This window comes from Bison bison, unplaced genomic scaffold (genome assembly GCF_000754665.1).
Source record: "Bison bison bison isolate TAMUID 2011002044 unplaced genomic scaffold, Bison_UMD1.0 scf7180017864480, whole genome shotgun sequence".
Taxonomy (NCBI): domain Eukaryota; kingdom Metazoa; phylum Chordata; class Mammalia; order Artiodactyla; family Bovidae; genus Bison; species Bison bison.
In genome coordinates this window covers 2,667,211-2,690,329 of record NW_011495040.1, presented here as the reverse complement: position 1 = coordinate 2,690,329, position 23,119 = coordinate 2,667,211, and the positions used below count along the sequence as shown (strand labels likewise).

At 51.7% G+C, this 23,119-nt stretch overlaps 1 protein-coding gene across 1 annotated transcript in view; it reads left to right on the top strand.

The window, feature by feature from the left end:
* Positions 1 to 23,119, top strand: part of POLR1A (polymerase (RNA) I polypeptide A, 194kDa) — an 84,459-nt gene that overhangs the window by 56,858 nt on the left and 4,482 nt on the right. The window contains exons 16-30 of the mRNA XM_010862206.1: positions 1,079 to 1,262; positions 3,837 to 3,919; positions 4,034 to 4,192; positions 5,865 to 5,963; positions 6,950 to 7,102; positions 8,379 to 8,461; positions 8,881 to 9,046; positions 9,861 to 10,082; positions 11,171 to 11,385; positions 13,709 to 13,876; positions 14,902 to 15,037; positions 15,506 to 15,663; positions 20,525 to 20,651; positions 22,256 to 22,366; positions 22,970 to 23,117. Coding sequence (XP_010860508.1) covers positions 1,079 to 1,262; positions 3,837 to 3,919; positions 4,034 to 4,192; positions 5,865 to 5,963; positions 6,950 to 7,102; positions 8,379 to 8,461; positions 8,881 to 9,046; positions 9,861 to 10,082; positions 11,171 to 11,385; positions 13,709 to 13,876; positions 14,902 to 15,037; positions 15,506 to 15,663; positions 20,525 to 20,651; positions 22,256 to 22,366; positions 22,970 to 23,117 — 2,212 coding nt within the window. The remainder of the gene's footprint in view (positions 1 to 1,078; positions 1,263 to 3,836; positions 3,920 to 4,033; positions 4,193 to 5,864; positions 5,964 to 6,949; positions 7,103 to 8,378; positions 8,462 to 8,880; positions 9,047 to 9,860; positions 10,083 to 11,170; positions 11,386 to 13,708; positions 13,877 to 14,901; positions 15,038 to 15,505; positions 15,664 to 20,524; positions 20,652 to 22,255; positions 22,367 to 22,969; positions 23,118 to 23,119) is intronic.

Genomic DNA, 23,119 nt, shown 5'->3' with positions numbered 1-23,119 from the left:
GCAGCAGCTCCAGGACAACCAAACCCTGGGGACACAGCGCTGTTGCAGGAGAGTGAGACTGTGACCCCACATTGAAGATTTTCAGGGCCTCATGTGCTCTTTCTGGGGAAGTATCCCCAGGGCCCCTGCTCACAAGGGCTTTGTTGCAGGGTCTAACACACATGCCATTCATAATAGAACCCAAGCTGCCCCTTTTCTTTCCCTTCGTAGATCATACGCTTAATGTGTGCAGCACTTTTCTTTAAATTAGAAATCCTTTAAACTAGAAATTTAAATTTAGTTTTAAATTTAAATTCAAACTAGAAATTCTTTAAATTAGCTTCTAATGCTTGAAACAAGCTTTAAGAAAGTACAAATTCAGTGCTTAAAGCGTATTAGAAAGGTTCTGTGTTTCTTACTCCCAAGGTTCCAGGGAGGAAGTACCTAGGCCAAGGTCACAGTTATGAAATTTAGACTCAAAATGCACTCCTTTCCAGTCACAAAGTTTTTATCAAGGATACATGACCCCAAGTCAGAATGGATGGGTGATGGGAGTGGGGCACGTAGGAACACACTGAATTGTCTATAGTTGGGGAGGGGGTGTAGTCCCCGAAAAAGAATTTTGTTTAATGTTCTTTTTTTTATGCTATTTACTTTATTTTTGGCTGTGCTGGGTCTTTGTTGCTACGTGGGCTTTTTTCTCTAGTTGCGGAGAGCCTGGAGGCTACACTCCAGCTGTGGTGCACAGGCTTCTCACTGCAGTGGCTCCTCTTGTTGGGCAGCACAGGCCTCAGCAGTTGTGGCTCCTGGGCTTTAGAGTACAGGTTCAGTACTTATGACTCACAGACTTAGTTGCTCCAAGGCATGTGGGATATTCCCAGATCAGGGATTGAACCCACATTTCCTGCATTGGCGGATGAATTATTTACCACTGAGCTACCAGGGAAGCCCTGAATGTTGTTCTCTGTGTGCTCACCTGCTTTATCCCCTTCTTTGCATCAGGAATTTGAGGCAGTTGAGGGTTATAAGGTTAGTAAGACATGGAGTGAGGGAGGGGCGGGGCTCCCCCCACCCAGTGCCAGTGGCCATCCGTCCGCAGGTGATCATCAGAGCAGGGGAACTGCTGTGCGGGGTGCTGGACAAGGCGCACTACGGAAGCTCCGCCTACGGCCTGGTCCACTGCTGCTACGAGATCTACGGTGGGGAGACCAGCGGCAGGGTTCTCACCTGCCTGGCCCGCCTCTTCACCGCCTACCTGCAGCTCTACAGAGGCTTCACCTTAGGTGAGTGAGGCAGGTGGCTCTGGGGCCCCACCCTGCTCAGTCCGCTTCTGCAGCCAGCCCACCTGCCAGGGTGTCTCCCGGTTCCAGGGGAACAGCCGGGCTCCCTTCACGAGGGCATCTTCATGGGGCCTCCAGTGACACTGCACAGCCTGCTGCTTCTCCGTGTTTCCGCACCCCCCTACACACACCCATACCACCCTAGTCTCTTCATTTCTTCATACAGCACAGAGTGACGCCCTTCCCCATCTGCATTTCCATTCTGTTCCTTTATCAACACCTTTCCTTATGGTCTCCAGTGTCCTAGACTGATTTTTCTTCACACTCATACCTCCATTCTCTCCTGCAAGTGCCCTTCCAGAATCTTTCTGGCACTCTGTGCCCCACCTGGAGTCTTCCCTGTTGTCAGAACAGCCCACACCACCCGACACAGCGGGTTCTGTTGGAAACACCACGTTGGGGCTGACCTGTCAAGTGATTGTAAGACAGAAAGAGGAACTCTCTCCCTGGAAATGACAGCCCACTGTTTTAGGAAGTTGACTCTGATAAAGAAAACAAGGGGGCCGATATTTTCCGTGCCACAAGCTCATCCAGAGCAGTGTGTCTCTCGGTATTCACCGTGGAGTCCAAGCCCTTCTGCAGTTTCCCATGCATGAGGAATGGGTGTCAGGCCTTGCACTAAGCAGGACTCCCAGCAAGCATGGGAATCATCCCGCTGATGAGACTGAGTTCATGGACTGGCTCACATGCAGACAGGGAGCCAGTGGGTCTGCTGGAGTTTGCTCACTGGCCTGCAAGAAGGCCATCATAATTATAAAATTTATATTGTGGAAAAGTCAAAATAATCACAGACATGAAAATAATTAAAAATCACCCAGCATTCAACTGCCAGAGATAACACCAATATTGACTTGATATGTGTCTTTCTAGACTTTCCAAGTATAAACAGTTTCTGGAAAAAAGGGGTTCCTACAGTAATACCTAGTGTTTTGTGATCTGCTCCCCTCCACCATTTACAGATAATGTTTTATAAATGTCCTTCTGTAAGCAAATATAAACTGACTTCCTCAGGTCCGTGGCTATAAACTATTCTGCTTTTGTAGATGTACCATGGTTAATTTTACCAGTTCCTGTTATTAGACAGGTTCCTGGTTCTCATAGTATTTCTCAGATGAGCTTCCTTGAACAAATGCCTTTAAAAATGGAAAGTAGATGGACTTCCTTGGTGGCACAGTGGATAAGAATCCATCTGCCATTGCCGGAGACATGGGTTCGCTCCCTGGTCCAGGAAGATCCCACAGGCTGCAGAGCAAGTAAGCCTGTGTGCCACGACTACTGAAGCCTGCACGCCTAAAGCCTGTGCTGCAGCAAGAGGAGCCATCACAGTGAGAAGTCCATGTACGGCAACAAAGAGTAACCCCCACTCGCCACAACTAGAGAAGCCCGAGCAAAGCAATAAAGACCCAGCGCAGCCAAAAGTAAAAAAAAAAAAAGTAGAGGAAGAATCCACACCCAGACCGTGATGAGGACCAAATCTAACAAGCAGCTCTGCTCAGCACATGATCCGAGGAGAAACTGGCCAAAGTGCAAAGACTGTCTGGTGCCGAGACTGAGAGGGAGCAGGGCCAAGCTGGGTGTCAAGCTTGGAGGGAAGTCCAGGCTAGAGGAAGTGCCTTCAGCCCTCGCAGCCAGAGGTCACTGAAGGCACAGCAAGATGGCCTGGAGCCGACCCTGTGGAAGGGCCCATTGTCATGGTGTGGCTTGCTCACAGAGAGACAGATTCTTTCTCCTCCTCAAGTTCTTTAGAGGCACTCAGGCTTCCAGGACATTGCATGTGGGAGTCCCAGACATCTTAGCCCAGCTTTGCAACACTGCAGCCTTGAATTCCTTTCCTCCTGAGACCTTGGCTGAGGGACTGTTGAGGTCAGTAGCTCTCAAATGTAGACAGAAAATAGTTCATTGAAAAATGAAGTGGGAAGACTTCCTGCCTAAGATGGGGAATTCCTTAGCCCTTTGAAGCCAGAGGACAGGCTTCATTGAAGTGGCCCAGGGACTCTTCCTTCCAGAACAACAGAGAGGACCCCGCAATGGTTGTCCCTGTCAGCCAGGCTTGGATGTGTCTGTGCTTGCCCACGGATTCTCAAAGCTATACAGTGTGGTCCCTGCTGACATGTGATTTCTGGAAGTCAAAACGGGATGTCTGCCCCCTCCTCTTCTGTTTTCCTCAACCCCAGTTTTTCACCCAGAATGTCATCTTTACCTCTGTCCCATTCATCCAACATGTTTTTATTGAATGGAGGGCCTGTATCTGGTGGCCAAGTTTGGGACTTGGGCCTGGGTTGGCTTTCTACCTCCGAACCTATGGGCTCAAGTTTGAGCCTTAGCTTTGTCATTTGTAAGATGGTAAGCACTTAAGAGATGGTAGCAGTCTCTTTGAGGTGATGGGAATGTCCCCATCGTTATTCAGGTGCTTCCTGGGTGCCTGTTACCGTGCCCCATGCCCTGACCTCACCAAATTCACAACCTGGTGAGAAGTCAGGCCTGGTTGCATCCAAACTGGTCTGTTTCACTTCACAGGAGTAGAAGACATTTTGGTCAAGCCGAAGGCGGATGTCAGGAGACATGGGATCATTGAAGACTCCACCCACTGTGGGCCCCGGGTGAGGAGGGCCTGGGGGCTACCGCCTGCAGCAGAGTCGGTCGGGCTCCAGCAAATGGGGCCCACACCTTCCTCCCTTGCCTGCAGCCTCCAATGTTTCCTCTTTTAATCCTAGGCCGTCAGGGCTGCGTTAAACCTGCCAGAGGCAGTGTCATGTGATGAAGTCCAAGGGAAGTGGCAGGATGCCCATCTGAGTAAAGATCAGAGGGATTTTAACATGATTGACTTGAAGTTCAAGGAGGAAGTGAACCATTACAGCAATGAAATTAACAAGGTTAGTCCAGCGGCATGTGCTCTTACCACCACCATTTGAATGCTGTTTTTTTTTTTTTTTTCTAATTACATTTTGAGTCTCACTCTGGGCCTCTTGGAGCAATTTGACTGTTGAACAGCTGACTAGGTGAGACTCCAGATGGGGCGAGTAGAATTGATCACTTTGAAGAGCCAAGGGATTTGTACCCTCAGTTAGGGTCTGGAGAGGTCTTCCTTTGATTAATGCTGAGCATGAAGGCATTGCATTATTCTTTCTTTCTTTTATTTATTTATTTTTTCCCACACTACCTGGCTTGCGGGATCTTAGTTCCCCAACCAGGGACTGAACCCAGGTCCTCGGCAATGAAAGCGCCTAGTCCTAAGCACTGGACCGCCAGGGAATTCTGCACTAGTTGTCGTTTTAAATGTTTGTATTTTAGGGTAACGGCCTTAAAGGGGACTGAAGAAAGTCTTTTCCAGGGGCCTATGCAGGGTGGAGGGGCACAGTAAAGGATCAGCACCTCCAGTGCTGCGTGTGTAGGACAGCTGGGGTGAAGGCCCGTGTTTGAATCCTGGCTCTTCCATGGACTTGCTCTGAGATCTCCGGCCTTGTGTGATGTGAGCAGTCTGAGTGAGGTGTCCTCCCCTGGGGCAGGGATGGGAAGAGACCTGCCTCACGGATTTGCTGGCAGGATTCAGGAACTCATCTGCACAGTGTCCTGGGTGAGGTCTGACCGCCCTGCCAGTCCCCCAAAGCCCCGCAGCTGAGAAAGGAGAGGGGGCCCTATTCTTGTCCCAGAGCTGGGGCTCCCAGTCCTACAGCTTGAAGGAGCCCACTGGCCCTCACCCCGGCCTCCTGGGCCTTGACACCCAACCTGAGGAGGAGAAAGGGAGGGAAGACCAAGCCTAGCCAAAGTCAGTGTTTGCTGACTCAGTTCTGATTGGCTGTCAGCAGACCTTTTTGGTACAGTTCTGTCCTTGCAAGGCGAGGTTTCTTCCAGCCTTCCAGCACTGCTCGAGAACGGGGAGGCTCAGCTTCCAGGGCTCACTGGGGATGCTGTGGGTGGGGCGTCATCTCAAGCGTCTCAGGATTACTTTATTTCTTTTCCTCTGTCTCTTCACGTCCACCTTGTCTCTCCTGTGTGAGGGTGGGTGTCTGCATCCCTAGGCAGAGGCTTAGATAAACTCAGAGCCACCCCCCACCTCTCCACAGCATCTCCCCAATCCACCTGGGGGCTTTGACTACTCTTTTGCCCCGGGAGCTGAGGCGAAGCGCCTGCTTGGCGCTTGGGCAGCATGTTGGCAGATATGAGTATGACACGGGCACTGGTCATCATGGCTGCTTGTCCGGGGCCAGGGCATGCTCTGATGGGTAAGTTCCCAAGAGCACCACCTTAGGTTTTATTTTTAATCGGCTGCATTTCAGCATCACGAACTAAAGATGCTGGCCCCTCTGCATCTGCCTTCCGGCTTCCCAGCAGAGGTGTCGAGAGCGTGGCAGCCCGGGCCATTCTTTAGACCTCTTTCCAGGGCTTCCAGCCAAAGGCTTAATGCCGACAAGACTTCTCCTTAACCTCAAATGGGATCTGGCACTGCTCTCCAGATTCATAGTCTAAGTGGGCTCCCGCATTTACCTTCTGAACCTAAGATTCCCAAGGAGGAGTCACTGACCGATGTGTGTGTTCCATCCGCAGGCATGCATGCCCTTCGGCCTACACAGACAGTTCCCAGAGAACAATCTGCAGATGATGGTACAGTCTGGAGCCAAAGGTTCAACAGTGAACACCATGCAGGTGTGAGCAAAGGCAGGCTGGCTGCTTAGCAGAAGGCTGGGGTGGTTGTAGGAGGCACTTTTCAGATTTGTTTCTGTTTTTAAAAGAATCCATGTTCCACGTAAAGCATGGCAAATACTGCACAATACAGAAGTATATGTAGAAATCAGTACAGGAGCTAATCACTGTGAACACGCCAGTGTTGTAGACACACGGAGGTAAATATCCAGATAGTGTATCGTGTGTGTACATGTTAAGTCTCTTCAGTCGTGTCTGATTCTTCACGACTCCATGGACTGTAACCCACAAGGCTTCTCTGTCCATGGGATTCTCCAGGCAAGAATATTGGAGTGGGTTGCCATTTCCTTCTCCATAGTGTTTCATATAAATACCTATTATAAATTTAGATACTGTATGGTTATATATTTTCATGTTGCAGTGCTATCACAATGATTTCACAAATCTTAGCAACTTTTTTAAAAATTTGATGACCTTGAGAGAGTCTTAAGGACCATCTCATTGTTTGGTGAGTACAGAACAGTAGGAATGGGCTTACAAGGCTCGAGGCCACCAGGAAGCCCTTTTGACTAAGTAGAATCCAGACACACTGTCCCCAAGAGCATCACTAGGCAGTTTCACTCTCTTTTGACCTGAGAATGTTCAGGATCACAATAAACTATATTTTCTGCTCGTCTCAGTTTCCCTGTTAGGGAGGTCCCTTTCAGGTATAACACGAGATTCTTCTGAAACATGGCTGCTTTTGCAAAGCACTGTCTATTTCAACTGACCCCAAATGTGAAGATTCTAATCAGTCAGTGAAAGGAAGATACAGGTATTTTCCTGAAACATCAGCTTTCCTGGTTTATTAAGAAATGTAGGTTGACCTCCAGGAACTCCATTTCCATGCAGTTTTTCTTGAAGAGCAGGTGCTCCATCCCCTGCTGGGACAGAGCATCACTTAAGGCGTGTGTAGGTCTTCAGTCCCATCTGGGTTTCCCTTCTCCCAGATTTCGTGCCTGCTGGGCCAGATCGAATTGGAAGGTCGGAGACCCCCGCTCATGGCATCTGGCAAGTCGTTGCCCTGCTTCGAGCCTTATGAATTCACCCCCAGGGCTGGTGGCTTCGTGACTGGCAGGTTCCTCACTGGCATCAAGCCTCCGGTATGTATTTTTTGGTTTTTCCTTTTGGCTTTCCTCCTCATTTCTGTGCTCAGAAGTAGAAAGCCTATGACCTTCACCAACAGCTTTAAGCAAAGATAGTCAAGAAATAAATGCCTGTACATCCTTGCTTACCTTGTAGATGGCGGGGGCCCCTGAGAACCATAAGAGCCACATCACGTTCACCTTCAGAATGCCAGAGCCCAGTGTGGTACCTGGCACATCGTGGGTGCTCGGGCAGGATTGCTGATGAGTGGGAAGACGAATAAGATCAGTCCCAGCTCAACCTCTTCCTGCCTCTTGCCTTCTCTCAGCCGGTTCTTCCCTGCCTCTGAGGGCAGCTGGGGAAGGGGAAGCCCTCCCCAGAGTGCTCTCCATTGCCAAAAGGAGCATTACAGAGATTTATTTTACAAAGCTCCCCAAGAGAGCCTCACGGCTCTTCCTTGACCCTGGAGAAACTGACCAGTTGTGGCAAATGCCTAGTTTTTCCTCCATCAGCGATAGAACTCTCCCCTAAGAGAAAGGTTTTCTCCTCACACTTTGAGAAATCGTTTTTTGATTAGTGCTTTCTGTTGCCTAGTCCAGTGCATCTCTGCAAAGACTCCTCTTGTGGTCAGACAACAAGTCTAGGTTGTGAAGAGAACTGACCTTTTGTGTCAAGGCCATCGGCTATGCCCAGGGCTTCTCTCTTGGTCTCACACAGACTCTCCAGTGGTTGTCCATGGCCTCTGGCAAAGGGTAGTGGAGAGCTGATGTAGACCAGAGAGTTCTGAACACTGGTTGCGACCCCTAAGTGAATCATGAAACCATGGTAAAAGATAGCAACTGGCTTTATGTGATGGAATAGAGTAGGGTGATAAAGAAGGCATCCGAGTGAGGGCTGGGGTCATTTCATAAAGTTCCATAGTTTTAGCTTGAATCATGTATCTTTATCCACACACGTGTGTGGATGTATGTACATGTTTGCCAATCGTTGTTACAAACACATGTCTCATTGTGGAAGTTTGGAAAACACTATGTGATGAGGCAGAAGTGCCATTTCTGTTTGAAACGTGGAGTGTGGCGCTGAGAATGGCCTCCTGAGCATGAGAACTGGCCCTGGTCCTCCACTTGTCCCTCTGCTCTCGGGCAGGATAAGACAGAGGTCACCCCAGGGGAGCGCAGATGTCCCTGGCATCATCAGAGCCACCGGAGCTGCTGGGGACATGGACCTGAGCCGCCCTCCAGGAAGCAGCTGTCCTCACTGTGCCGCCCCTGGGCCTTCCCGCTTCTCCCACAGGAGTTCTTCTTCCACTGCATGGCCGGCCGAGAGGGTCTGGTGGACACTGCTGTGAAGACCAGCCGTTCCGGATACCTCCAGAGGTAAAAAGCACCTGCCCTGCCACCTTCAGGTGGCTCAGCGTCCCGGGTCCACTCAAGCTCTGTCTCTTTTTCACATTTTCATCGCCAATTTGCTTAAGATCCCTTTGGGGGGAAAAAAAACTTCTGAAAAGTAATCCATGGGTGTTCTGAGACAGAAAATAGCCAGTTCTAGAGGATTGGTCTAGCGTGAACTCAGAGGTTTACAGGAAGGGCCCAGGTGTCAGCAGCTGTGCCCTTTCCCTGGGCAGGGCAGGCAGCCACAGCTGGAGGTTGGAGCGAGGGTCACACAGGGGCACGGGAGCCAGCCTGTCCCGGGGCTTGCTTGGCTGTAGAACAGCAGTCCACCTTTCTGCCTCTGCCTTCCACCTGCCCTGTCAAATGCTGCTCCAGGAGGCACTGAGCCAAGGGTCTCTGTACAGGTGCATCATCAAACACCTGGAGGGGCTGGTTGTCCAATACGACCTGACAGTCCGCGACAGTGATGGCAGCGTGGTGCAGTTCCTGTACGGGGAGGACGGCCTGGACATCCCCAAGACACAGTTCCTGCAGCCTAAGCAGTTCCCCTTCCTCACCAGCAACTATGAGGTAGTGTGCCGCCTTCCGGAGCCTGGGGGTGGCGGGGTAGGGCCTGTGTGGTGGACCTCCCACCCTGAGCTTTGCCACGCAATCAGAGTGACCGCTGAAAACTAGAGGAGGGAGAATTTAAAAGCACCAAGCAACGCCCTGGAACGCCTGACATGGCAGATGCTTCGAACACCTGCACTGTTGGGGGCATTTACGGTCCTAAACTCGAGTGCACTGTGGCTGCTGTCTGCCTGCCTCCTCACTGCTGCCTGGGCACACAGGGACCCCTCTGCCCATTTTACAGCCAAGACAACCGAGTATCAGAGTTTAAGTGACGAGCTGGTGAGGAGCAGGGCTCATGTCTACACCCAGGCCCTCTGACTCACAAGCCCATGGTTTTCATTCCATGCCTTACTGGCCCAAGAGGGATCATCAGCATTGGCTGAGCAGTCCCCCAGGTTTTGCAGATTGGGAAACTGAAACTGACATGGCCTGTTCAAGGTCATGAGCAGGTGGTCAGATTGAAAGTTAAGGGCCAGCTCCTTTCCACCCTGGTGCCTGTCCCCTCCTCCTTTCTTCCCAGAAATACCCATGTTCTGGAAGGACTCTGAGTGTCAAGGTTTCTGCCCCATGACCTCAGCTCCTGAGACTGCCAGCTCCCGACTCTGGTTGGCACCGAGTGAGCCCCTGGTTAGCAGCAGGTACTCAGCCCCCCAAGGGGCATCGTGAGGGCTCCACACGGGCCACCTCCTGTGAGCTTTTGTGAGTTGTGTGCCATGGCCTTTGTGTTACACCCTCACCTCTTCTTTCTTGCTTGTGTGGTCTGTTTGTCTAGGTAATAATGAAAACGAAGCATCTCCATGAAGTTTTATCCAGAGCGGATCCCCAGAAAGCTCTCCGTCATTTCAGAGCCATCAAAAAATGGCACAGCAAGCATTCCAACACCCTCCTGAGGAAAGGCGCCTTCTTGAATTACTCCCAGAAAATTCAGGCAGCTGTGAAAGCCTTGAACCTTGAGGGCACAAACCAGAACGGCCGCAGCCCCGAGACTTGCCAGGTGATGCTGGAGGAGGTGGGGGATCAGTGGGGTTGAGGGGATGAGGGGTTGTTTTCCTGGTGGAAGGTCCAGCCATGAAATCTAGCTTCATTCACTGTTGGCCAGGAAAAATGGCACTCAAATATCATTTTAAGGAGGGGAAATCTGTACAAAGAGGCCTCCCCAGTGGCTTAGAGGTAAAGTATCCACCTGTAGTGCAGGAGACTCAGGTTCAATCCCTGAGTCAGGAATATCCCCTGGAGGAAGGCATGGCAACCCACTCCAGTATTCTTGCCTGGAGAATCCCAATGGACAGAGGAGCCTGGAAGGCTATACCCCATGGGGTCACAAAGAGTCAGACATGACTGAAGCGACTGAGCACGCATGCATGCATCTTTACTAAGGTGTGGACAGGGTTCCAGGCAGCTAACTAGGGCTGGTAAGTTGGGTTCCCCAGCCTCCCCGAGGACGTGAACAGTCATCAGGAGTGGAGAAGGTGGCCGTGGGCAGAGACCACGTGACAGGAGCCCTCAGTTGAGAGACTGGGGCTCAGAGACCCCTTAGGGTCGGGACTGGATGTCCAGCCTTCCTCTCCTCCCTCTTTCCCCTCTTCTTCTGCCATCTCCCACCTTCTAAGCATAGCTGAGCCAGGAGGCAGGGGAACACTTTGAAGCGGTTGCTATGGGACAGCTTCAGGGCATCGGGCATGTGAAAGCCTGGACGGGACAGACAGGGATCAGCACAAGCACCTGACTCATGGTGACTGTGTCCTCATGGGCCTGAGACAGCCCTGGTTTGCCTCTCATCCCAGGATGATTATTAATAATGTTGCATTTTATTCTACAAGAATTGCAGTTTGGAGAGTAGCTTATATGGGCCACAACGAATGGCTCCTAGAGTCGTGGTCACGCAGTGCGCCCTGGGATGGATTCGGTTCTCTGTCCTTCCAATGTCAAGATGACTTTCCTGTGCTGTCAGATTTCTGTCTCTTTCCCATGCTGTCATTTGAAGCAAGGGCCTTTGATCCTCCTCATCCTACTGGACACCCCAGGAAGAAAAGCCCATTCCTGGTGTTGTCCCACATAGCTGAGTCCTGTCCTTCCTTCCAGATGCTGAGGATGTGGGCTGAGTTAGACGAACAAAGCCGGAGGAAGTACCAGAAGAAGGCGGCTCCTTGTCCCGACCCCAGTCTGTCTGTCTGGCGCCCAGACATCTACTTCGCATCTGTGTCAGAAACATTTGAAAAGAAGATGGACGACTACAGCTGCGAGTGGGCAGCTCAGGCAGAGCGGAGTTACGAGAAATCGGGGCTTTCTCTCGACAGGTAATAACATTGACCTTCTGCACCTGCAGAGGGAGACTCTGCTTCTCTCAGGCCCTTCCCTGCCCACTCCGGCAGCCTCCTGGGTCTGAGACTCCAGTAGGAGGAAGGGAAGTGAAACAGAGGGCACCTTGCAAGCCCTGAGGGCTGCGGGACAGATGAGAGCTTAGGCAGGAGTGCGTCCCCCACCTGAGCCAAGATGGAGGAGACTGCTCTGTGGGGAAGGAGACTCAACATAGTGACTGTTCTTTTGAGTGTGGGATGGTAGGCATGGCTCAGTGAGAGGCAGGGAATCTGGTCAGCAGCTGCCAACCCTGGGACCTGGCACAGGTCATCCTTTGCCCTTTGACACCACATCTTAGCCTTTTGTAAGGGGCTGGGTCTGATGATTCCACTGACCCTTTGAGCTTCGAGTTTCAAAGCTTCGAGGAGGAAGGACCACATGGAGTCCCAGCTTGGACTTGTTCACAGAAAAATAAAACAAGGAAAAGAAATTAATTAATATGAAAAATAAAACTTTTGTCAGCTGTAAATTTAATATGGCGTAATGTGATATTGTTGCTCAAAGCTAATATAAATAACTATCGTGATTAAAAGTAGAATGTTAAGGAATTAATGAACAGTTCCTTGATCATTGCTGTCTTTGACTGCGTTTGAAGTAGAGTTTGGGCTTCCCATTCCCAGGTGATGCAGTGGTAAAGAACCTGCCTGCCAATGCATTAGACACAGATTCGACCCCTGGATCAGGAAGATCCCCTGGAAAAGGAAATGGCAGCTGACTCCAGTATTCTTGCCTGGAAAATTCCTTGAACAGAAGAGCCTGGGAGGCTACAGTCCATGGGGTTGCAAAGAGTCAGATACGACTTAGTGACTAGTGACTTACCAAGACAAGTGGGAAGCCAGGCATGGACTAGCACTGAGGCAGAGTGAATTGAAAGGTGATATGTACCCCCAAGGAATGTCTGCTGGGGCACTGGTCTCAGAGCAGTCATCAGGGGGTCCTTCCCTCTCAATTCTCTTAGCCTGGCCTGCAGAGCTGGAGGCCTGAGATCACCTGCTCTAGCTTGGCTGCATGTCCTGCACCTGATGAAACCCTGCCAGATACACAGGGAGTCTGAGGGTCCAGGGAGTGGGACTGCGACAGGGGGAGGAGCAAAGACAGATTCTTGGGTGGAGGACCTGGAGTGGAGGGACAGCTGTCACTTTTTACGCCTTAAACTGATTGCTCCAGCCAGGCCTCAGAGGTATGAAGATGGAGTACTATATCACAGCAGGTTGTGGTTTAGCTGCCAGCTGGGTTTTCCCTGAAAAAGCAAGGCCCCGATTCCCTTTCACCTTCCTCCCTGCCGCTCAGGATGCTGCCATTTACTTTCAGAAGGACCACGTGGGTCCTCCCTCCAACTGTGCTGCATCAGGAGTGGCGCAGGCTTAGCCCCCGGGAGCATCACTTGGGTTCGGTGGGCCGAGATGGGGAGGCAAGTGTGCTGCCGTGACTCTCACAGAGGCTCTGTTAGCAAGCCCCAAGCTCTGGGGGCAACCCCAACGTATTCGAAGGTTTTTTCTGTCAGGAATACTGATATGCACTCAAACCTCACTGGTTTGAAGTAGTTGGGAGAGAATACACATCAGGTTAGCGAAAAGTCTGATTTTTATTAATAAAAAGAACTTGCATAGAAATGTAGTTTTATTACTTTCCTCTGTACTCACACATAAGGTCCATTTAGTCTTGATTTACTGAGTCAATTCCTTGTCCTGTGTGCTGGGGTCACACAGTGTTTCTGTAGCTGTTCTAAAAATAGGAAAAAGGGTTATTAGTAAGTTACAAAGGTTACAAAATCATATAGCACGCATACTTCCAAAGTGGCCCATAGCCACTTGCACTAATTAAGAAGATAAGTGCCCTATTCCCGCCTCCCCGACCAGATCCCCTTGCTTGTTCCGTGAACCTCTCCCTAGTTTCTACAGAGGGAGGTTTCGGCCCTCTCCAAGCTGTCATAGCCAGTGGGGAATAAAGAATTAGCCAAGGGAAATGTGAACAGTGAGTTCACAGGTTCCATGACATTCTCTGGGTAGACGTGAGCAGTCTGAACGTGGACACCCAGCGCTTCAGCCACCCAGCTGGGCTTTGTGCTGCGTCATTTAGGACATTTCAGGGTCATTGGCAGGAACTGAAGGCTTAGAAGGACCATTTGCCTGGTAAAACAAGCCCAGAAGGAGGACGAGGCATCAGGTGCACGCACCCTGCTCACAGGGTCTGTCGTCAGCTCGTGACAGGCAGGTGGTGTCTGTGTCTCTGACCCCTGATGTCCCCCCACCCTGTTTCCAGTTTGAGGACTCTGCTGCAGCTCAAGTGGCAGCGCTCTCTATGCGACCCGGGTGAGGCCGTGGGCCTGCTGGCCGCCCAGAGCATCGGGGAGCCCTCCACACAGATGACGCTCAACACCTTCCACTTTGCCGGCAGAGGCGAGATGAACGTCACCCTGGGCATTCCGAGGTGGGCTTCAAGGGTACACAGGCAGGGTCTGTCCAAGCCTGCTCCTGGGAAGGAGGGGATTTCATTAGAGTGTGAAAGTGTGTGTGTGTATGAGTGAGAGTGTGTGTGTATGAATGTGTGTGTGAGTGTGTATGAATGTGAATGTATGTATGAGTGTATGAGTGTGTGGGTGAGGGTGTGTGTGAGTATGAATATGAGAGTGTGGGTGGGTGTGTATATGAAGTTTTGAGAGTATGTGTTTGTGAAAGAGACAGGGTCATCAAAGCGGGGGTCACGGTTGGAATTTCCGGAGCCCAACTGGTTTCTGCACTTGGATCCATGCCCAGGCTTCTCAGCATCTCCATTTAGCTCTCCACCAACTCCTGGATCCCAGTTTCCTGGAATGCTTGTGAAACTGCAGGCTCCCGGGGTCAGGCCATCTGGTTGCCTGGCTCTGGGGGTACCACTCACCTAGAACAGAATCCAGAGGGACCCTGGCTCTTCAGGTCAAAGTGTGCACCCTGCAGGATGATGGCTGCTGGGTGAGAGGAGAGAACAGAGATCACGCTCACCTGCCCAGCCTGGCCGCTTTCTAGCTGAGTGACTCAGGCTCCTCAGCTTTCTCAGCCTTGGGGTTTGTGGGGAGGAGGAGGGCAGGGGCCGCAGCCACTGAGCCGTGGCTGAGGCCTGGCTGTGGTCCTTGTGCCTAGTAGGAGCGCTGCAGACACTGGTTCCCTTCCTTGCGTCTCTCGTTTGTTCGGTAAGCCCTTAGTAAGCACTGTAAGTGAGGCATAGGTGACAGGGAGCAAGAAGACACAGCCCTGTCCTTGAGGAGCCCATGCTTCAGTGGAGGAAGCTGACTGCAGAGTCCCTTGCTGTCACATACAGGGCCAGAGCAGGGACACCCTGATCAGCTTATTTCCTCCTCAAGATCCTAAGGTCCCTTGCAGATCCTGAAAGAACTCCAGCATGTTAATGAGAAAGACTTTGCAAAATAGAGACTCCAGGTGCTGCTTTGGCTCAGATGTGCCCTTGTTCCATGACAGGTTGCGGGAGATCCTCATGGTGGCCAGTTCCAACATCAAGACGCCGATGATGAGTGTACCTGTGTTCAATACCAAGAAAGCACTGAAGAAAGTGAAAAGCCTGAAGAAGCAACTCACCAGAGTGTGTCTCGGGGAGGTAATGATCTCCCTCAGACCCGGCTGCAGGCGTTTTCCTGTGTCTCCTCCATCCATCCTCCCATCCAGGAAGAAGGGCCTTTGTCAGCTCTTCTGACTCTGGGCTCAGACTTCACCAGTGAGAGAGGCAGGCTTCCTCTGCCAAGTGCTGAGCAGGGGTGGGTCAGGAAGCTTTAAAAGTAACCACTGGTTCTGCAGCACTCTTATGTGCCTTACAAATAAAGATACTTTCTTGATTAACTTACCAGCCCTACTGGAGCCCTCCCCCTGCAGCCTCAGGCCCTTCTCAGGAGGTGTGACCTACAGGGCGGGGGTCCCTCTCCCTACCCTGAGAGGGATCTACATTAGTAGCGCTCATTTTAAACTTTGGCTCATGGTCCCAGCCCCTGTGCCTGCAAACTCAGTGTTCCCACTTATAATGCTCAGTCCCAGGCATGGGGCACACCGGGTCCTGTCTGTCTGATTCTAGGTGTTGGAGAAAATTGATGTCCAGGAGTCCTTCTGTATAGGGGAGAAACAGAACAAGTTCCGGGTATACCAGCTGCGGTTTCAGTTCCTGCCACATGCGTACTACCAGCAGGAGAAGTGCACGAGGCCCGAGGACATCTTACACTTCATGGAAACCAGGTCAAGACTCAGGCCATTTGACTTTGGCACATTCTTATTGTATGACTTTGTCATCAACCTCGAGGGCTCCTGGCCAGAGAACTCCCAGGGCCTGAGGGCTCTTTCCCAGATGATTCGCTCAAGGGAAGTGTTTAGGAAAACAGGAGGTCCTGCAGCCTCATCTGGCTTGTGGGTGTGACTCCATTGCCCTGCCTGCCTCCTACTCTCTGGCCCATGAGTTTCATCTACTCATATTTGGAGGATTTAAGGTATAGGAGTACATGGACCATAAAGAGAACAGAACTTTATCAGAGGGATGGTGCTGTGATGTCAGACCAGCATGTGGTGTTCATTTCTGACATGACGTGGTTCTTAATACATTTATATTCTGTCAGGAAGGAGCCCTGTGCTAACAACATGCTGCTCTTAAACTTAGCTCTATAATTGGGATTAACCTCCAGCTTTTTAAAATAATTTTATGTATTTATTTTGGCTGTGCTGGGTCTTGTCATGGTGCGGCCTTTTGTCTAGTTGCCCCAAATGGGGGTTACTCTCTAGATGTAGTGCAGAGGCTTCTTACTGCGGTGGCTTCTCTTGTTTTGGAGCATGGGCTCCAGGGCACTCGGGCTTCAGTAGCTGCAGTGCGTGGGCTCAGTTGTTGTGGCTCCTGGACTCTAGAGGACAGGCTCTCAGTAGTTGTGGCACATGGGCTTAGTTGCTCCGAGACATATGGTATCTTCCTGGATCAGGGATCAAACCACGTCTCCTGTCTTGGCAGGCAGATTCTTTACCACTGACCCACCAGGGAGGTTCTACCTCCACCTTTTTATGGAAAAGATCTGGTTCCTTTCTGGTAGGGAGATTGAGCATCCATTTTTCTCTCAAGTTCAAGTCACTGTTAGACACTGGATAGCATGGGCCACAGTGCTGAGTGCCCAGGATTTGGAAGGGGTTTCATATCAGGGCTGGTGCAAGCCACAAGAGCCAATAAAGCACTGCTGACTTGCCACCCGACCCTGGATGGTGGAGCGCAGAGTCAAATGGCTGCGGGGTCGGCAGGTAAGAAGGCCGGTGAGGCATTTGGGAGCCCCTGGCCAGCTGGAGAGCGTGTCATCTGCCTCGAGAGGGCAGGAATGTGGGCCAGGGTGGCCAGACCTTCTGATTCAAAAAAAGTAATAACAAAACTACCTCTCTTTTTTTTCCTGTCTTTGGTTGTTTTGTGTGTGTGTGTGTGTGTGTGTGTGTGTGTGTGTGTGCTTGCTCAGTCGTTTCAGTCATGTCTGACTCTTGGCGACGCTATGGACTGTAGCCCACCAGGATCCTCTGTCCGTGGGGATTCTCCAGGCAAGAATACTGGAGTGGGTTGCCATGCCCTCCTCCAGGGGATCTTCCCAACCCAGGGATCGAACTCACGACTCATTATGTCTCCTGCATTGCAGGTGGATTCTTTACCACTAGTGCCACCTGGGAAGCCCTTGTTTGCTTTTACTTTTATAAATTAGTCTCTAATTTGTAAGCATTTACAGCTAATTCATATCTTTGTAAAAGCCCGTTGAGGCTCAACTAGACATGTTAACAGGATTTGGCCACGGACCCCTGGCCCCTGTCTTCAGTCTGGAACAGCCCTCAGGTCTTCCAATGCTACTCTGAATCAAAGAACCAAGGGCAGGGTGGAGGCAGGATGTCCATCCACACAGTGATTCCACAAATATTTGCTGAGTGCCGCCCACTTGCAGGGCAGTCCTGGGGTAGTGTGGCCAGGAGGGAGCGACTGTCTTGCCCAGGCCCTCTTCTTCCCTCTCACCTGAAGACCTGGGCTGGCTGCAGCCTGGCCCCACTAAGCAGGTGGCGTATAGGACGGCCAGGGTTGTTTAGATGACCTTGGATGTGAGCTCAGCCCTTTGGATGGGGGAGCCGGCCGGGCTCTGGGGAGCATGTGCGTCACCCCTCGCCAGGGTGGAGGAGGCTCATTCTGTCAGGAGTGCTCTCGGGGTGCTGGGTCATGTCGCAGGAGACCGGACGCCAGCTCAATAATTAACTGGGAGGAACACCTCTCTCAGCGTGCCACGTGTTTGTGCTGGCCAGGCAGCCCTTGTCTGAGAAACGGGAATTAGGATCATGTGGCCTCTTGAGAATTACCGAGAGCGGGCCGATCGGCCCTATTTCCATGCATCTCAGGTGTAGGCAGGAAAGTCGCATGAGGTGTGCACCATGCTGTGCCCAGAGTTCTTTCTCTTTATATTCACTTGGGGGATTGAAAATCCATCACTGTTTAAAAATTTCTTCTTGTTAGGGAGAACCCTGACTTCTCTTCTCAGTGGTGAAATTAGTCGGCTCCTTAGTCAGCTCCTACTTGGCATTTGGCTAGAGTACTTAAAGAGCTGTGATAAAGCTATGGGCCCTCGCCCTTGGTGAAGCTACTCTGTGGCTTGGGCAGGCAGGGTTCAAGCGAGAGAGCAGCATCGGGGGGTGAGTGGTTGGGCTGCCTTTGCCAGGCCTGCGCTGTGCAGGCCCCATGCAGACCATGTGGGGATGGGAATGTGCCTTCAGAAGGGTGACCACTCCCCCACACACACCCCCAGAAGCTTTTTCTTTTTTCTTTCTCCTTCTCCCCTTTCTCATCTCTCTCCACCTCTTTTCTGTCTCTCTTCCCTTTTCCCCTCCCTTTCTTCCCTTCTTTTGAATCATGAAACTTTACTTTCTTGACTGCACTGCGTGGCTTATAGGATCTTAGTTCCCCAACTGCAGGGATCGAACCCGCAGCCCCTGCAGTGGAAGCATGGAGTCTCAACTACTGGACTGCCGGGGATTCCCTCATGAGACTCTTTTTCCATAAATGGGAGAGAAAAAAGATAGAAACACATGAGGTGCTTCCCTAATGGAGACAAATAAGCCATGAAGCTCTCCTAAATATTCCTCCTGGCACCCATCCCTTTGGGTGTGTGTGGAAATGATTCAGAAGGCAGGCTGGGGCTGTGAGGTGGGAAGAATACTGAGCTCAGAGGCAGGAGGTGCGTTCCGACCTCCGGTCCCCAGCTGTGTCACACCAGGTTGGCTTCTGTGAGACTGACCCTGCACATGGCAGGTGGTGGAGCTGTTGGCAGGCACCTTCGGAAACAGCCGAGAGTCATGTTCCCTTTGGTAATTAATTCATGTGGGAGGGAGGTTTCTCCGCTGCTGCCCCCGTCCGGCTCCACCTCAGTTGTCACATTCTGACAGATGGCATGACCTTCACAGAGTGATCACTGTGGGCCTGTGGTGACTGACTGCGCCCTGACTCTGGGCGTGTGGCAGGAGTGGTCCCCACAGTTCCATATGAGGTCAAGGCCCTCGTCTGTCTCTGTCTAGACTCTGGCAGAGCAGAGACCTGAACCTGTCCTTTCAGAAGCATCTCTTCCTCCCTCTCTTCCCAGTTGATTTTATATCTTTCTAAAGTCAAGCTGGGCATCTCCCTATCTGGCCCTCTTGTTCCTGTTCCTCCTGCCTGTTGACCAGGCTTTTTCCTGGATCAGTGGGTAAGGAGCCTTCCAAAGGCAGAAACCTCAGCCAAAACCATGTACAGCTTTAAAAACTTGGGTGGGGGGGGGTTGGAAATTGGGAGGGAGAGTAGCAGTCTGTTGCTTTTACTGAACAAAATAGTAAACACGTGACCAGCTCACTCCTCCAGTTAAGGTGCTGAGTGCCTGTCGTTTCATCCTGGCTTTGCCCCCTGGGCTGGCACGTGGCAGGCACCTCACAGATGCTCAGAGAACACAGGCTGGCTGGCTGGGCAGATGAGGAACTGATAGTTTGTATAATTAAAAGCAGTCCATTTGGTGTGCCTGACTCAGAAGACCAGCAAGAGGATATATGAAGACAGGAGCAGGGGACAGGAGACAAGGTGGGCGACGAATAGATAACCCAGGAGGAGGGGCCGGGGAAGGCCTGCTGGGCTCTTTCTGCCTCGCGTTAGTCCTTTTAACTTCCTTTGGTTCTAACCTGTCGATGGGCTTCCCTGCTGGCTCAATGGTAAAGACTTTAGCTGCCAATCGAACCCATGGGTCGGGAAGATCCTCTGGTGAAGGAAATGGCAACCCACTCCAGTATTCTTGCCTGGCTATGGACAGAGGAGCCTGGTGTGTTACAGTCCATGGGGTCTCAAACGAGTTGGGCAGGACTGAGCAACTAAACAACCACCACCACAGTCTGTCGACGTGCTTTACTCCCACAAAGTACGTTATCACTGCCTTGGAGACTCTGATAAGCTCTTCCACATCTTAGCTCTCTCATCAAATTGTCAGGGCTCCCACACCAAGGAGACAGAAGTTGTCAGCCCCAAGCACTTCCTGGAGATGCGGTAGGTGGGCTGGGGGCAGCCCTGGCCCCAGCCTGGGTGCCCCTCCTACTGAAGGCCCTGCTGTACTGGTTAGCTGGCCCCACACGGCACCAACAACTGTCACTTATTGAGCAGCCAGCCTGCCAGGCCCCATGACAGATTTTGGTGGACGTGGGGGTGTTTCTGATCCCTAAAGCAAGATTGCATGACACCCACACTTTCCAGACAAGAGAAGTAAAGTTCAGGAGATCATCGGTGGTGATTGAGGCCATGCCCCCTGGGAATGGCCCAGGAGACCATTGGTGGTGATCCAGGCTGTGCCCCCTGCGAATGGTGGAGCACACTTTCAGCCCTGCCTTTCTGATGCACCGTATGTGCCCCCTCAGCCCAAAAATAGCAAGAGGGGAAAGAAATGAGCCGACTGGAGAGGCAAGGTCTCTGTCTCCTGAATCAGTCCCCAGCATCACCTCAAGTGGGCGAAGTCCTTAGAGCATCTTATCCCCGCAGTGAAGGAAGAGTGGAGATGCTGGTACTGAACGGGGCTGCGGGGCTTTCTTCTAATTTTAGATTCTTTAAAATTCTGATGGAAGCCATCAGGAAGAAGAACAGCAAAGCATCAGCTTTCAGAAATGTGAACACGCGGAGAGCCACCCAGCGGGATCTAGACAATGCTGGCGAGTCCGAGAGGAATCGGGTGAGCAAGTCCCCTGGGGGCCCCTTGGGGACCATGACAGGGAGGTCCAAGGCTGGGGCCCCCTTAGGGTGGTGACTCACTGAGTCTGCTCTCCTGGGATGGCTCTGTGACTGTTTTCAGTGCTCCTTGCACTCCTTCCTAGGGTTGGCCCCTCTCTCTGCTTACCTTGGCTTGTGTGTGTGTGTGTGTGTGGCCACATAGCATGTGGGGTCTTAGTTCCCTGACCAGGGATTGAACCTGTGCACCCTGCGTTGGGAGCATGGAGTCAGTCTTAACCACTGGACCACCAGGGCAGTCCCTTACCTGAGGATTTATCTGCTGCTCTGAGAGCCGAGAAGCAGTGTTTCCTTCTTGGGTGTGGAGGGCCACGACAGGGACCTGCCACTGGCAGCCCCCCCAGGGTGGCCTGCCTCGCCCTGGGTGCGGGCCCCAGCTCATCCGTCTGTCTGCTCTCAGGGCCCCCTCTCCTCTGTAGGTAATTTTTTTTTATCCTGAGGATAGACTCAAAGTAATGATACCTACTAGACTTTTGGAAGTTTTTTTATCTGTTTTCACTGGCTCTGGCTTTGGCTTACCTAGGCCAGATAAACTGAGACTCACAGAGTACTGGGCAGGGACCAGAGAGGCATTCTGAAGCAGGGAAGTTGGGCTTCAGTGATGGAAAAGGAAGGAGCCAGAGGGAAGCCATTGGAGGCAAAATAATCCAGAAATGATGATACCTTATCTGGGTCAGGAAGATCCCTTGGAGAAGGGAATGGCAACCCACTCCAGTATTCTTGCCTGTAAAATTCCATGGACAGAAGAGTCTGGCAGGCTACAGTCCATGGGGTTGCAAAGAGTCGGACACAACTGAACGACTAAGACATACATATATACATCTGCCCAGAGATGCAGAGGCAGTGTGGAGCCAACTCCCTGGGTCTTGTCTGGGCCAACAGTTGGCTGTTCTCTGCTTGGACGGGGGTGCAATGAAGACTGGTCCCATCCTTTTCCAGCTCCGTGATTTCAGCTATGACACCTCCTCTCTCTGGGTTTGTCTCCTCATCCCTAAAATGAGGATCTGGCCTAGACAGAATTCCAGGTCTCCTGCCCTGGAGTCTACCAATTGGAATGTCTTTGAAAGGCTGCCCAGTCTTAATTCACCCAGGAGGAGATCATAAAGAACTAGGTGCCAGGGTCAGGAAAAATGAATAAATATTTAGTTTCTAAAATGCCAAGGTAATTCTTTTCATCTCCACCCAAAGCATAAATACTTGGAACAATATTAGCACCATCTTCTTTTAATGACTTGGAAAGCCTTGGTACTTTTTTTTTTTCTTCTTCTTAATACAAGGTTTTATGAGTGGTATGTGTAAAGATTTAGGCTGAAGAGAAGGAAGTATGGAATCCAGGGGTGGGTAGGTGGGTGGAAGGGATGTAGATGGAATTGGGAAGGTGGTAGGTACTGTGTGATGAATAGGTGGGTGAGAGGCAGGTGAGTGGCTGGGTGGCTAAGTAAGGAGACAGGCGGGTGGATGGGTGACCAGTATGGTGCATGGATAGATGGCTTCACCAGGCACGTGGTATTGGAGCTCATCTTTCTCTTCCTTTTCCTGGAACCCCAGGGAGAGCAGGAGGGCGACGAGGAAGAGGAGGGGCACATTGTGGACGCTGAAGCTGAGGAGGGAGATGCTGACGCCTCAGATGCCAAACGCAAGGAAAAACAAGAGGAGGAGGTGAGGGGCCTTTGGCTGAGGTGACACCTCTGTCACACCTGAGGGCTGCCCTCCTGGGTGTGTAAGGACATGCCTCTGCATCATGCTGGAACCATGGGGAACCTTGAAGCAAAACCAGTCTGCCAAACACAACCATTCGATGGAGAAGGTGGTGTTCGTGGGGTGACGAATAGACAGGAGCCGGCCCAGGGCTGCCCTTAAGGACTGGCTGTCCCTGTACCTGAATCAAATTGGGGGACCCCAAGGCCTTCGGGAGGGAAAGTCAGGCCACCTTCTGTCTTTACAGAAAATGAGTCCTTCCCCTTCCCTCTTTCAGTCCTTTACCACCACGATTGCTGCTGGTATGGAGGGGCCAGTAGGGCTCCCAGGTGAGAGAGCTAGAGGTAGGGCACACAGCTCCGAGGAGGGGGCCCTGGGACTGAGGGGCTGGTGTCCCCAGGGGGCAAACAGAGGGCAGAGGCCAGGCCGATAGAGCCGGTGGGGCTGGGGTCAGCCAGCAGATGAGAGCTCTTCTGGGGGTGGGGGGTGGCACTTGTTCTACAAGGTCAAGTTCAGGTTGCTGGTCGGACCCAAGTGACGTAGCCTGCATTCCAACCCTGCCAGGTCGACTATGACAGCGAGGAGGAGGAGGAGAAGGAGGAAGAGGAGAAGGAGGAAGAGGACATTCAGGAGGAAGGGACCAGCCTCAAAGAAGGCGTTCAGCAGGAGCAGGAGGAAGGCGGCTGGGCCCCCGAGGAGAGCTCGCTCCCCGGT